Raw genomic sequence first — 16,355 nt, 5'->3', positions numbered from 1 at the left:
ATACATCTCCTCAAAGGGATGTGCTTTGCATTATGGGTAAATATTAAGAATAGTGATCAGAGCTTATTCTACCCTTGCCTTAATGCATAGTATTAGACATATCCGCAAGGAGATGTGCTTTGCATTATGGGAGATACTGAGATAGGATTGATGAGAGCTTTCTCCACCTTTGCAATGGGGGGTGGGGGGGGGGGGGGGTGGGGGGGGGGGGGGGTGGGGGGGGGGGGGGGTGGGGGGGGGGGGGGGTGGGGGGGGGGGGGGGTGGGGGGGGGGGGGGGTGGGGGGGGGGGGGGGTGGGGGGGGGGGGGGGTGGGGGGGGGGGGGGGTGGGGGGGGGGGGGGGTGGGGGGGGGGGGGGGTGGGGGGGGGGGGGGGTGGGGGGGGGGGGGGGTGGGGGGGGGGGGGGGTGGGGGGGGGGGGGGGTGGGGGGGGGGGGGGGTGGGGGGGGGGGGGGGTGGGGGGGGGGGGGGGTGGGGGGGGGGGGGGGTGGGGGGGGGGGGGGGTGGGGGGGGGGGGGGGTGGGGGGGGGGGGGGGTGGGGGGGGGGGGGGGTGGGGGGGGGGGGGGGTGGGGGGGGGGGGGGGTGGGGGGGGGGGGGGGTGGGGGGGGGGGGGGGTGGGGGGGGGGGGGGGTGGGGGGGGGGGGGGGTGGGGGGGGGGGGGGGTGGGGGGGGGGGGACGATCCCTAGACCACTCCATAGTGGCCGAAAGACCGTCTATCTCAGCGTTGGCTCCACTCAGTGATGGTCTTCCACCCACACACCACCACCACCGAGCAGAACCGCTCATATGTTTATATTCCGAAGAAAATCATTCACCGACGAAGCCCCTCACCGGGCTGTGCCGTGCCGGAGAAAACTTTACCCGGAGACTCAAATTACCCCTTAAGGCAAAAACCTTAGGAGAGCGAACTTATATTAGCAATAGCCGAGCCTCAATTAGAACTTCATTGGCTATAGCAGGAACTATTCCTATCCCTGCAACCACACGGGCAATTTATCAAGTGATACAAAGTCCTTATAAGGACTGGCTTAAAGGGGAGAAGCAAGAATGCTTTTCATCTCCCCCGTTATCTGTAGAGGACAGTGTAAGTTATTATTGAGCTATATGAAGGTGTTATTGAGCTATTAAAGCTCTGATCATGGCAGGAGGGTAACAGCAATAGCCGAGCTTCAGTTAGAACTTCATTGGCTACAGCATTGATATCCATTACTGCACTCGAAGGGCTTTAATCATCGCATCTCATCCCCCCCCCCCCCCGGTGATACAAAGTCCTTATAAGGACTGGCTTAAAGGGGAGAAGCAAGAATGCTTTTCATCATCCCCGTTATCTGTAGAGGACACTGTATGGATAAAGTGTTATTGAGCTATTAAAGCTCTGATCATGGCAGGAGGATAACAGCAATAGCCGAGCCTCAGTTAGATCTTCATTGGCTACAGATTGCTATACATTACCCTCCAAGGGTATGGATTTTTCCTTCAATCGCGAAAGTTCTTAAAAGAACTGGGCGATGGACTGAGTCCTTGACTCTTTATCCCGTCATCTGAATGAAGAATATCTGTATGGATGGAGTGTTATTGAGCTAAAAAGCTCTAGTCATGGCTGGGTAACGGCAATAGCCGAGCCTCAGTTAAAACTTCATTGGCTACAGCATTGCCATTTGTTACCCTGGAAGTCCTGAAAAGGACTTTAGGTTATCAAAAATTCAATCAATCGCGAAAGTCCTTATAAGGACTGGCTTAAAGGGGCGAAGCAAGAATGCTTTTCATATTCCTCGTTATCTGTAGAGGACAGTGTAGGGATAAGGTGTTATTGAGCTATTAAGGCTCTGATCATGGCAGGAGGGTAAAAGCAATATCTATCTCTATCCGAGCCTCATAACTTCATTAGCTACAGCATTGCCATCCATTACCCTCCAAGGGTATTGGATTGAATGAATCAATCACCGCATCTCACGGTCGATTGATTCCTCTCAATCACGAAAGGTTGAAGTAATGCAGAAGTCATATTTTCATATACGAGTAGCCAAAAGGTGTTACACCTTATTATTAAAACACTCTAGATTAGAGATAGTTGTTGAAAGTTTTTCCACTTGGTTATACTGTAAATTAAAGATACCAAGAAAGATACCTTTGCATTATGGGATAATAAGGTAAGTGATGTGAAGTCAGCTTCTATATACGAGTTGCCCCAGTGCTGAAAATACTTCAGGTGTAAACTCTGTTTGCTTACACTTGGATAAAGTATTAAACCAAGTATATAATGTCTTGGTATATTTAATTTATAGTATAACCGAGTGGAAAAACTTCCAACATGCGAGTTCTAACAGAAGTAGTTACTGAAAGTATGCATTCAAACTAATATTTGAACAGACACATTTCTACTGAGTCAGAATTTTTGTATTACCTTTAGGAGTCAGTTCCAGATAACCAAATGGACCTTGTCTGGCTATTATCTCATGCAAAATTATACCAAATGCATAGATGTCTCCTTTCTGTGTCCCTTTAGGATTTGCTGATGGATGCCTTAGAAGTTCAGGGGCTTTCCATAGAAGATCTGAATTAAAAAAAGAAAAGAAAAAAAAAGTGATAATTGAAACGACCCAGTTCACTGTAATAAATAAAATAATTTAAGTATAAATTTTGCTTCTTGGTCTAATAAGGTTCTAATTACCTCCAAATTTTTGTAATGCCTACCATATAAAATATAAATAATATATATATGATTCAATTTTTCATGAATTGTGCTATTGTGTTAAGAGATCGCTGTCGATTCTATTTTTACCACAACAAAATCAGCAAGCTAGCACAAAACTAAAAACTCGAAAGACACATCATAGATCAATATATTTTAGCTATATAAAAACATATTAATACAAAATCGTAGTAAATGAAATATTGTTTTTTAAAGAAAGGAATTTTATTAAGAAATCTTAATTCAAAAATTATTTATTTCAATGTAATTTAATACACCAATAAAAATTAAAATAAATTATTATATAAGATTTTTTTAAAAGTTACTGTTTTTTTTGTTTTTTTTTTATTACTTCACTGGCAATGCTGTAGCCAGTGAAGTTCTAACTGAGGCTCGGCTATTGCTGTTACCCTCCTGCCATGATCAGAGCTTTAGTAGCTCAATAACACCTTATCTCTACAGATAACGGGGAAGATGAAAAGCATTCTTGCTTCGCCCCTTTAAGCCAGTCCTTATGAGGACTATAAGGACTCTGTTTTTTGTATACGTATCTGTATATTAGTATTCGTTAAAACTAATATTTATGTTTGATTAACTAACGATTAAATAAGTTGTTTTTAATTACTGGATTTTTCCTTCATTGTTTGTTTACATTTTCTGGAATCTTTTGGATCAAATTTAACTGGGATCGTACGTATTTCCAGGAAAATACACTCTCATTCGCAGCAACACAGTGCTGATAACCTCGTCACATTATCTTCATTTCATCTAAGATAAACAAAGTTGCCTATTCGTAAACAGCACTTCTCACTAATATCTCTTGAAACACGTGTGAGAAGGGAGCATCCAGTTACTTCCAAAGTGGCTGGTCATAATTCATATTTGATTGGCTTGATGGACTTATTTCTTATTAACGCCAGTCACAGCTACCGCCTTGATATTGCTCTTATAACACTGGAGTTGGTTATTTGGTTGCGGATGCATCATACGTTCTAAGTACACTACATGCACTCATGTACTTTTACAAGCTTAAAAAGGACTTCCACCCCTTCTTCTCGGAACTTTGAAGGGGATTTGTTTTTGCAGTTGTTTCGAATAATTCTTCTTTCTGAGTGTGTGTGAATGATGCGATGATTCAAGTTTCGCTATGTAGTTGTATTCAAGGGCTCTTCTTCGTCCTACCCAGATTGCAGAATATTGTATTAAATAAATATGTATTCATTCAATAACAATTACTAATTTTGATTAATTCAAAATTTTATAATTTAATTAAATGATTCTTTAAATATTTTATATTAATTTTATCTTTATATAAAATATTTTAAAATTATATTAGAACGTGCATACGAATAGTATAAGATGGGTGAAAATAATCAGTCAACATATTGGAATGGCTTAAGGATTGAAGCAGAATAAATGGTGGATGCTGCTGGTTGCAACTAGGGCTATTAGGACAATGCACCGTCTGTTAATTTAGTTGGCATAATTCATAATTCATAATACATAAAATGTATCGATTTCTCTGGAAAACAGCAAATCAGCCACTTCAGGCCTTCTAATAAGCATGGTTGGAGCCTCACGTGAGACTGAGTGATGAAATTCATTGAACACCTAAAAACATTCATTGGAAGTGCCAGGTCGGTATTTAAAATGAATGAAAGGACTGTTATGAGAGATTACACAGTAGTGCATTAGTAATATTAATTACTATCAAATATATATCTGTAATATGCTAACGCTAGTAAGAGAACATGGCACGTGCAAAGTAACAAACGGAGATCGCACTAATTAAAAAAAATTAATCTGTATCCTGATTTATAAATTTACATCTGAACTCACACATCCTTGTTAATGTACGTCGAATTATATAGAATGCAAACTCGTAATTCGAATTATTTGCTCATGCAGGGTTTTTTTTTTTATTATTATTTAGTTAACAAGTTAGTTAACGCGTTCAGGTGAAATGCTGGTCTGTGATGACTTTGGGGATGCCAGTGATCCCAAGAGAAAAACAATTATCGTGTACCAGATTGTTACTTCTGTTTACCTGATGCCTCTGAATGTTCTACGAATATTAACATTTTGATTTCGTACCCAAATTTAGAATCAGTTGTAAGAGCAGTGCCACACTGTTTCGTCATCTCCACAATGATACTGATGGAAAGCATTTTTGAAGGTTAATAAACCTGGCGCATATCTTTCTATTCTGATTGAACAGAAGGAAATGAAAAATCTCGTTAGAGATTTGAATCTAACTAAATAACCATCTTAAGTGATTGTCTTCAGCAACAAACAGTATTATCTCCGTGAATGAAAAAAAAAATTGTTACTTGCCATGTTGGAGATTAGCTTTTCAGAGAAATGAATAAAATTATAAGCCAAAAATATTGGGTCTTGTTTACTCTTTCAAAACAAACTTAAAAGCAATAATTTTTCCCCCTTTCATATCAGTGCTTTTATAGAAGTTGAATATTTTTTTATCAACGATTTTTGAAGCTCTTATCTAAGTTGTAAGAATTTCGTTTTTTTTTGTAATGCATGTGTTTTTGTATTACAAATAACCCTCGACTTCGATAAGAGTTACAAGGACTGTTTCTATCGAGCAAAAATCCACAAGCTTATAAACAGTTTTTGTTGCATAACAGTAATGAGAAGCTTCCCACAGAACCTCTTTCACACGCAATCATATGAAGGCGACTTTTTCAAAATATGCATCACATGGAGGTGATAGGGTACAAAGAATACTATTGGAATATTTTAACGATTTAAAAGGAACTGCATTACTAGTTAGGTAAGCAATGAGAAATTATAAAACATTACATTTTTGCATCTAGCAGTAGGACAAAAAAAAGGAAGATTATATATAAAAAATATTTTCTCCACACAAAAAAAAATAAATATATGGAGAAGGGAAAATGCAAAACACAAGCTCATCGTTAATCCTTGTAAAAAAAAAAAAGTTCTGGTTGATTAACCTGAATACTTCATTCTCTCACTTTTTGCCCTAAACCAAATGTTGCACTTATGAACAGGTTTTTACTGTAATCAAATGACATTATCCTCTTAAATAAATCTCCTACAAGTAGTTTACTGTTTTGCTTTTATTACTGAGTGTTTTGGCTATTTTCTCTATTTCCAATTTTGCTTATTTCCAAATTTATTACATTGCAAAGAGACAATATAAGAAATAAAGCTAATATCGTAAACTACTTGAATAAGTTTTTGTGGAATAATAGAGAACGAACACTTCGGTAACAGGACACAAGATGATGTTCAACTCGATTTTATTTTAATAACTAATATGAGAAATAAAATTCGGTTAGAAATAAAAATGACCAGACACGAGAGTGAACAAATGACCAGTTGTCGAAACATATTAAGAATTGACACTGTTAGTATATTCGACAATGTGTGAGCATAGCTAATTAAGGTGGTGGTGGGATCATTAGTCAGAATGGGAGAGAAAATGTGAACAAAACAGGTGTCAGATTCCAGGGGAAAGACAGAAAGAATATCTCAATGCTTAGCAACATTTAGAAACCATCCAATAACTGACACGAAATATTAACTTGGAAGAAAGTTGGTGATTGGTAACTAGTTATGAAACACGGTGTTAGTAAGGGGATATGCTAGCAAATAAGTTGACGTTGAAATTACATTTGCTTCATTTATAAGATGGATTCCAATTAGGGTACTACCAATGGTCATCCCTCACTGCTTCCAAATTCTCTAGAAACATTTCTCATTTCGTAAAATGAATTTTTGTTATTTATTTAATAAAATAAATGTATTTAATAACTACACATCCAATGATAGATTACAATTATGAAGGTTATTTATGACTATTAAAAGTTTGTGAACAAAACTAATAAATAGATAAAATATACAGTGACAAAGCAAATGATTTTGTGCGTTTATAGCAGAGTGTTACTGGAAGGAATATTTGAAAATTCTCTTAATAATCCAGTTTGAAACTTCCTTTCACAGCACTTGGAAATAGGTGTTGCCTATTTCCTAGTCATCATCATCTGTCCTCAGCGGGGGGGGGGGGGGGGAAGGTGATACGATATTGTCTTGGAGAAATTAAGAAATATCTCCAGTGAGTGGAATGATCATCGATCATCATCAATGCTTTCCATGTCCTACTGGCACATAAGGCTGCGAGATGATACTAGTCTAATAATTTCTTTTTACTTTGCTGTCTCAAATGTAACAAAAAAGTTTGGATCCTCTCCCAAGATAACTTTCTTTATACTTAGCAGTATGTTGATCAGTAAGATCGAGAATTTTTTCTTAGGCAGCATTCATGTACGTGAATGCCACAAAATTTCTCTTAGAAATTTATCACAATTCGGTTAACAAAGTTTGATGTGTTTTAAAGAATAAGTTTTCGAAAAAAAAAAAAAAAGTATTGATATACCGCAGAAACGTCACATTGCTTTTTTCACATGATGCGGGGGGAGGGGAATTCAAGCTTTTGGCAAATTGCCCTCTACGACGTACGCAAAAAAAACAACTAACATACATACTGATCCTGTGGATTACGAGGCCAAACATTGTTTATGACCTATCAGCAGTCAAACAAAGAAAATCTATATTCTGTCGACACGCACAGCCCCTACTTTTAATACATTTCATAATATGACGCTCAACCATATCTATTTTTGCTGTTCTTCTTCATAACACAAAGAATTTTAAACGACATATTTCGTTTATCTGAAAACAACATTGAAGTTATCTAAGGTTTCGCAATTCACTCGGTGCAGGATTAAAAGAAATTAGAAAAAGTTTCCATTTGAACGATAGTATTTCAGTTAAATTAAAATACTCTTTTGCTAAAGTAGTGAGATTTCTAACTCTATAAATAAAATTTAAACAAGTTAGGAAATGTTTAGGAAATGTATGTCAGACGATGGTTTACAAAGATCTGTAAACATTAAATGAAATCTCCGAAGAATATTGAATGAGAATATCTAAAGTAAAGACAAAAATAATGGCATTCAAAAGAAATCCAATAAGAAGAAAAATCGCGACAGATAATAAAATATTAGAACAAATAATGGTTTTGAATACCTTAGGATGATTTATTATATGAAGATGAAAAAGACAGACATTAAAATATCAAATTTTGTTAAAGTATACGCATAATAAATCATATATTTAACCCATCCCTAGTACACAGCAGAATCCGACTATGTTATCATCTAAACAAGCTTTATTATACGGAAACAAAACATGGAACAAAGATGAAAAACAAATTCAAACAAAAAGAAATGAAATTTCTTAGGAAAATACAGCTGGATATAGTAAGTGGGACCATAAAACAAATGAATAAATTTTACGTTCTTTGAATATAAGTAAATAAAAACAGAAATGGATAGAACATCTAAATTGAATGGGCAAGAACAGACTATCAAATGATTACGTGCGTATATAAAAATAAATGGAAAAAGGATAGCTGGAAGACCAAGAAATCGTGACACGAGACAGGAATTGGCCTAACATATAGGCTAGAATGAAGACAAAGAAGAAATGTACCTGAAACGTAACATTGCTGAGAGTTGTAAGAAGTTCCATTCGTTTAATGCGGTTAATATCACAGGCGGCCAAAGTCTTCTCTGTTTGAATCAATCGCTCAGTAAAATGTATTGTATTTTCAATTCTTTTACATTAAATTTCATCGAAATCAGTTCATGTGATCTCGAGTTCTTCCCTCTACGGACCGACAGACAAACAGACACGCAGTTCATAGTAGCTATCTGCTTACTAACGTGCTTTAAAGAATGTCCGATTCTTTATTAGTTAAAAATCAGTCCTTGGTGTTAGAAAAAAATACTAGAAATTCCTCTTACGTTTCCCTTTTCTTTCTTTCTGAAACCAAATAGCATCCCAGTTGCTGTCAGATGTTCAAGTGAAGCCATTGTCCTATCGGAAAAGACCAGTTGGGACAGGCTGCTCTGACAGAATGTGTACACTGAAGAAACGCGATACTAACACTGAAGCAAGTAATGGCGAGACATTTTTTTTTTTATTTGTTATATTTTCATTTTAGTCTCTTAACACTTGGAGTTAGTTTCGCTTATCTGGCATTAGATTTTTGCGATAACAAGAAATCATCGGAGTAGAAATACCAAACATGAAACAAAACCAAAAATAAAGTTGGTTTACGATTCCTGTGAGACATGAACTTTGTTAGCTGTCGCCATTTATTTTATTATTCCTCAATTTAGTCCATTTTTTATTTTTAATGGAACAGTAAAATGCATAATCATTTTTCAATTCTTAAGTTTTTATTTATTTATTCGTGATTTCAGAATGTGGATGGCTAGAAGGCCGTGGAAAAACAAGAAACTTGTGAACACTGAAATCAATAATCTACAAAAGTTTCCTTCCTATAAGGGAGAGGGATAAACAAAGCGATTAGGTCTACAAAGTTGTACATTAAATTACGAATAGGTAGAAGCTAGTTGCTGAACCTGTCATAGCAAATTTAGAGGGGGAATTACCTGTGCCAATTCTGATGAATATTTTCCACGGAACTGTCCACAAAATGCAGAAACTGAGCAACTGCGTGAAAGAATAGAATTAATAAACTTTCTGAAGTGCTCAATAGATTTACTCCAAATGTGAGCGAATAGTATTCAATGGATGGATGGAATAGTTTGCGAAATCAGAGGATAATTAGATTTTTTTTTCTCCTTTGGTTTCTATTTTCTATGATGATTCCAAAAATTTCACCATCAGAATTGATCTTAGAAGAGTGCAAGTTTCCGATTATACGGACTGGATACAGATCCCCTAAATTCAGAATACAGAAAATTATCGTATATCCAAAATATGCACAAAGTATTTAAATATATATTTTAAACATACAATTATGGATTACTTTTCACCAAAATCCGTAAATATTCATATTAATTAAGAAATATTCGATATCATTTACATAAGTTTGACCATCAGATCATTAGGGTCCCCTGCAACAACAACAGTTTCGCGATTGCATATCCCCAATTCCTGAGCACCTAAGTAATAATAAAAGAAATAAAAATGCCGAAACTGATTAAAGTGAAATAATAATCCACGCATTGTAGTAAAGAACCATATCCCTCAGATCAAAAAAGGAAATAATCCTGGATCTTCAAAAACAATGCACGCATTTCAGAAACATAGCAAAAAAAAACTAATAAAGGCGCAATAGACATCCATCGTCTGTATGTGCTAGCAAAAAATTGGCAGCTTCACAATATTAAAATAATGTTCAAGATACAATCATGTGACTTGCAATTCGATATAGCCTATTCACCACACTTATCTTTCACTTTTCGTTTACGTCTTCCAAAAACAAAACAGCGCTCCTAAATGTAATAAGTTTGCTATTGTATTGACTACCTTAGAGATATCAATGACTACAGCTTGTGTTTCTGCAATCTTTTCCATTTCATTTGTCCAAATGAAATTGTACTGAATTTGAACTATTTGGTAAAATTATTCTAGATCGATAAGTAATCAAAGTTGCACAATTAATAGCAGTTAAATTCGCTTTTGGAGCGATAAAAGTTCTAGAAGTTCATACCACTCGGACGTACTTCTGTAGTACTCGTGTTCTGCTACCGATTCGGTTTCGACGTTCGTTCTCAAATCATGGAGTCCGAAATCTGTGATGCGAAGCACCCACCTGCTGGTAATAACGCAGTTGGAGGACTTCAGATTGCCATGCACCTTCAGCTCACAATCGTGAAGGAAAATCATCCCCTAAAAATAAGGATATTTTGACAATTCAGCTCTCTAAATTCAAGAGTTTATACAATTTTGGTCTCAAAAATTACTCATAATTCATTTTGATTTTATTTCGATGAGAAGTGATTCAAAAACAATCTTAAATGACATTAAACATTAGTTAAATAATATTTTTAAATATACATTTAAATCGGTTCAAAGAAATTTAAATGTTAAATTAAATTTTTGATATTTTGAGGAATCTGATAAAATCTTAATTCTAAAAAGCAATTTAAAAATAAAATTAATATAATAGTTTTGTTGTTAAAAAAAATACGGTTTAAATAGCGCATAATTTCGATTCTTTTTTTTTTTTTGTATCATTTGAATTTTATTTTGTTTTTCTAATAAAACTCAGAATGCGTTAAAGAAAAAACCTGAGGATAATTAGCTTTTTTTTTCTCCTCTGGTTTCTGTTTTCTATGATTTGATTCCAAAAATTGCTCTTTTCTGTTTCTTAAACACAGTTTATTTAGAAAAACTCATCTCTGTAGGGAAATTCAGATTGAATTATTCACAGTTATTTTCAAAAGATCAATTTGAGCTTTTGAAAATAACTGTTCAATTTTTAATAACAAAAAATGCCGAATTATTAACCATTCAAATCCTGCAGGAAAAAAAAAAAAAACTGTTCCCAAGAATCATCTTGCTAGTGTTTTTCGTTAGAGGGCGCCAGCAATCGGCTATAAGAAGTATTTGTTATTCCTGCGTTAAAATGCTGAATGATTAACCAATCAATCCAGCAGAGAGAGAGAGAGAGAGAAACTACTCCTAAAACAATGTTATCGGTGTTGGTCGTCAGAGGGCACCAGTAGTCGAATGTAAGAGATCTGCAGTTTAATTTTACAGAATCCTTTAGTAACATTAACATTTCTGGCTATAGATGGTTGAAGCAAAATTGCTTTTCATATTCTCCTTTGTCTTGTAATGGAAGAACTTTGAATGGAGTGTTTGTGAGCTATATGCTCGCCCATTGAGGGCAGTGAAATTAGTTGTGTTCAGCTGAACTTAAGATAGACTTTGGTCTTTTATATTCGTAATTTCCGCTTCATTATATTCCGAAGCTTCCTTGATTAACGGGTTTGGATGGTTGCTTGTCTTGGTAAAGAACTTCTAAGCTAGATCTAGGCGAAGGGAAGAGATATAAGGGATATTAATTTCTCTATGGGTCTGGGTGTTTCTTATAAACCAAAGGGGCATCCAGAATCATCCTCATACACTTATTCTGTAATCTCTGAAGTTTTAGAATGTTTGAATTTGCGGTGTGGCTCCATGCTGGGAATGCGTAAGTGATCACCGGTCGAATTACCATCTTGTAAATTGTTAATTTTGTTTTTGCGTGTCCAGTTTACTTTGTCTATTGATCGTAGGGTAGAGCTGTGCTAAGACTTTGGTTGTCTTTGAGGTAATGTACCTAATATTTTTACTGAATAGGAGTTTACTATCAAGAATCACTCCAAGATATTTAACTTCAGTCTGCCATGGAATCTTTACTCCCAATAAATAAAGATCCTCCATGGTATGGATTTTCTTTCTAGTAAACAGTATGGCTGAGCTTTTCTAGGGGTTAACGTGGATCCTCCAGTCTGCCATCCACTTTTCTAAAATGTGTATGCTGGTTTGAAGTCTTCTAGTTGCCAGTTTTGGGCTCAGAGATCTTGCCATCAGTGCAGTGTCATCTGCATATAATGCAGTGAATGTTGTTCTTGAGTTCAGAGGGATACCTGCTACATAGACTGAGAACAGGAGAGGTGCCAGAAGAGATCTCTGAGGTACACCTGCCGAGATCTTGCGTCTGGTCAAAACCGTTTCGCCGACCCTGACCTGCATATATCTGTCTTTCAGGTAAGAATGAATTATTTTTATTAACTTGACTGGCAAGTTAAATTTTATCAGTTTGTAGAGAAGGCCTTGATGCCATACTTTGTCAAACGCCTTCTCTGCGTCGATGAAGATGGCAGCTGTATTGAGTTTCCAGTTAAAACCTTTAGTAATGATTTCTACCAGCCGGTGCACTTGTTGAGCTGTACTATGGGCCTTACGGAAGCCGAACTGTTCATTAGGCAAAATTCCTAACTTATCTGTTTCTGCTTGGAATCTTGAGAGGATCACTTTCTCTATCACCTTTCCGAGGCTGGACAATAGGCTTATGGGTCTGTAGCTTTCGGGAAGGTGAGGACTTTTTTCTGGCTTCTTCAGTGGCATGATGGTGGCTGTTTTCTATGTAGTACAGAAATTCTGGAATATAAAGATGGCATTTGTAATGTTGATGAGATGGACTATGGCCTTTCTTGGAAGTAGTTTTACTATTCTGTTAGTTATGCCATCCGGTCCTGGAGTTTTTTTACTGTTTAGATGGGAGATGATATTTATCATTTCTGCCGGATTTGTAGGAGTGATATGTTCGGAGTTAACAGTGTTCTGTCTTAAGGTTGTCCTAACATGACAATGAATCTTGTACATAAGGTTGATATTTAGATTTGTATACGATGGGTTGCACTGAGATTCTAGGTTATCTACTAGTGCTTCGGTTTTCTCTTCATCTTTGTGAACTGTCCCTTTCTTGGTTTGTATAGGGGGATATGAGTTGCTTTTTGGTGCGGATTGCTCTTAAGAATTTCCATACAGAATGATCTTCAGTATTGATGTTAGCCAATTTGGTTTCCCATTGATGGTTTGTGTGCTTTTGAAGAGCTTCCCGGACCTGCCTGTTTAGATTACTCAATACTGTTTTATCTTGTGGGGCTCTGGTATTGTGATATCTCTTTCTGGCTCTATTTTTTGCTCTGATTAGCCCCATGGTTTCTTCTGGGATAAGGTTGGTTGGATGGAAGACAGTGAATTGTCTGACTGATTCTATTGCTTTCTGAATTTGTATGGTTAAGTTATTTACTGCTGTGTCAATCTCTTCCTTTTTACTGATATTGGGCACCGGACTAATATGATCGGGAAGAACCTTGGCTAACTTGTACTCTGCACACAGTGCAGAGGAGAGAAATGATCTGATGAACCTAGATTAAGCACTATAGGACTGTAGTCAGAAGATAATTCGTTGACTGATTCCAATTTGAATTAGTATCTTAAATTTTTAAAGATGACAATGTCTAGTACATCCGGGTTACCTGAAGGGCTGAAGTGGGTGGGCTCGGTAGGACCGGCCACAACAACAGAGTTGAGCATTGAAAAGTTGAAAGTGTGTGGCCTTTGGTGTTAGTTGATGAGCTGTACCAAGCTGTGTGTTTTGAGTTGAGATCTCCTGCTATTATTATGGAGTCATTTGGACTCCATAATAATACTCTGCTGACAAATATGGAGTCCAGATCTGTTGTCAGCAGAGGAATGTTCAGAGGGTTATAAGCAGCATAGATCTTGAGACTCCCAGCATTGAAGGTATGTACCTCTACACTGGTCACCTCCAGGTTCACTGTTTTGGGCTTGTCTATTTTATTATGATTCAAATAACTCTTAATATATATGGCTGTGCCTCCACCTCTTGTGCCAATTCTGTCGTTTCTGTACATAGTGTATCGACGGATTTTTGGGTTATTAGCTGGTCTTAGGTATGTTTCACCAATCAAGATAATATCAGCACTGAGACGAGTTGCAAATTCTTAAAGTTCCAAAACCTTGTTCATCAATCCATTTGCATTCCATGTGATTATCTTAAAACGTTTGGTTTGAATTTATTACTCATGACAGATGGTGTTATAATGTTTTGAGTGCCTTGCAGGAATCTCTTTCTGGAAGATGTTAAGGGGCATGTCTTTCTGAATTCCTGCAGCATAGTGGCAAGTGAGGCTGTTAAAACGGATGTTATGTTGGAGCTTTCTAGTTCGAGAGATGTAGGAGGCTTAGTTCTTGCAGCCTCAACATATGTTTTGGTCATGGTTGTTCCTTCCTGTGAGGTAGAAGGCAAGGTGTTTCGGACTGGAGGACTATTTGTTTGGTTGCTTAAAACGTTGTTAAGTGGAGGAGCAAGATTTTCTTTTGTTGATCCTCTATTTTTTTGGATTGGAAAGTCATCCCTTGTAGTTGGCGGGGTGTGGTCCTCTGCAGTTTGCACAGCATGCTCGAGTTGTGCGTGGTTTGGTGCATGTGATGGTCTGGTGTCCCTCGCCGCACTTTAAGCACCTGAAGGCTGCCTTACATAATTTTTGTTCATGTCCAAACCTTTGGCATCTATGACACTGACCTGCAGATGCTCTTTTCCTAAGAGGCTCAGTTGCGATCTTGAGTCCGCATACTACAGTCAGTTCATAGATCTGCTTTTGTGCGTTGCTTATTTCCACCAGCACCAAATGCATTGGTCTTTTATCAGATCTGAGCATCCTGCTCACTTTTACTGGGGACAGGCCCCGTCTGGAGAGATCAGTGCTCACATCTTCAGGAGTGATACCTAGTGATAACTACCTTCAGGTTCTTTTCGCTGGGTAAAGTGAAGGTGTGACATGGGACGTTAGCATTGTCCATAAATCTGGTCATCTGTCTGTAATCCGAGACAGTAGTGGGTTGTATTGTAACTGCCTTATCTGAGTTTTTGGCCCATGAGAATGAGATGTTTTGTTCTGAGGGTTGACGAGACAGGGATCCATTTTTCCTTATCCCTTAATGTGACTGGTGGTATCTTTTCTTTCGGACCATTGAGTGCTTCTATCCCTGTTGTTTTGGGTTCTTCCACATTGGTGGAGATTTTCCTCTTCTTTTTTGACCATTTGGAACTCTGTATCTGTTTCCAAGGTCTGATAACGGCTGTCTTGGGATGTAGCATCTTCCATACTTGGGGAGTGTGCAAAATCTGATTGCGTCAGAGTTATGGGCTCTTCACTTATGTCATCCATATTGTCCTCTGTGACTGCTGTGTGTGTCAAAGAGCTTGACTTTTCCTGGCCAATTATCACTCAGCAGCTTTCCTAGTCTGAGGAATTCCATGTATACTTCCTCGAATTTGGCCTCATTCAGAAGTTTTGCCATGACAACAATAATTTAGAAATGTGTTAAGACACAGATGGAGAAAGAGTAGAGATTGCTCAGGTGTTCCGAGCAGGTAAAGATACTCCTGTGGAGTATCTTTACCTGCTCGGAACAGGTAAAGATACTCCTGTGGACTTTTGAGGATCCACTAGCAAATCGCGTAGACACTCTTAGGTGTCTACCAGCAATAAAATGTCACGATAGCAAATAGACAGTTGCTTATGATTACAAGATATGAAACAATGGCGATACTACCGGCAGTAGGCCTAGCGTATCGCCCTTGTAATTTCAATTGACTTACCTGGATGGTAAGTCAATTGAAAATTTTCCACTATGGAAAAATAAAGTGTCTGTTTATGGTAGCAAGCAATTAACTACTATTACTAATGAATAATCATAAATCGCTATAAAACATATCAATCATCAATCAAATTCACAATTCACCATCAATAATACACGACACGAAACACTAACACGGGAGCCGCCATTTAGATTTTCCCTCTCGGCCATTAACCGTTTAGTAGCGTTTCACGTTGTTTATTATTTTAAAATAGTTATACTTTAAAAAATTTGGATTTCATTTAATACTATTAAGTAAAAATTATAAAAGCATTTATATTTTATTTTAAACATATTTAATGATATGTTATTTTTGTTCTTATTTTTTTTATAGATAATAAACAAACAGTTTTTTTTTAATATTTGTGTAAAGTTCAGTAGACTTACCTTGATGAGATCAAAAACTAGCGAAGCAATGAACATATTATCCAATCGGAGGTCGTCGTTCTCCAAGATGTCCTAAAGAAAAGCAAAATAAAGTTCCATTAGCGAAAAGCATTCAGTAAGATTAAGCTTCTCTTGCCTAAAATTCCCTTTTAACTTAACAAAATAAAATTAATCATCTTGTAAAAAAGAT

At 37.3% G+C, this 16,355-nt stretch overlaps 1 protein-coding gene across 2 annotated transcripts in view; it reads right to left on the bottom strand.

Annotated features, from left to right (window-relative positions):
- The window catches only part of LOC150103069 (receptor-type guanylate cyclase Gyc76C-like), a 182,382-nt gene that overhangs the window by 31,642 nt on the left and 134,385 nt on the right, over positions 1 to 16,355 (bottom strand). For both annotated transcript variants that reach the window (XM_090398404.1, XM_090398406.1), the window contains 3 exons: positions 16,166 to 16,237; positions 10,279 to 10,444; positions 2,405 to 2,554 (listed from right to left, as the gene is read on the bottom strand). In XM_090398404.1, coding sequence (XP_090254530.1) covers positions 2,405 to 2,554; positions 10,279 to 10,444; positions 16,166 to 16,237 — 388 coding nt within the window. The remainder of the gene's footprint in view (positions 1 to 2,404; positions 2,555 to 10,278; positions 10,445 to 16,165; positions 16,238 to 16,355) is intronic.

This window comes from Typopeltis vanoorti, chromosome 9 (assembly GCF_054136105.1).
Source record: "Typopeltis vanoorti isolate ZY-2024b chromosome 9, IOZ_Tvanoo_1.0, whole genome shotgun sequence".
Taxonomy (NCBI): Eukaryota; Metazoa; Arthropoda; class Arachnida; order Uropygi; family Thelyphonidae; genus Typopeltis; species Typopeltis vanoorti.
This window is presented reverse-complemented; position numbering and strand designations above follow the sequence as displayed.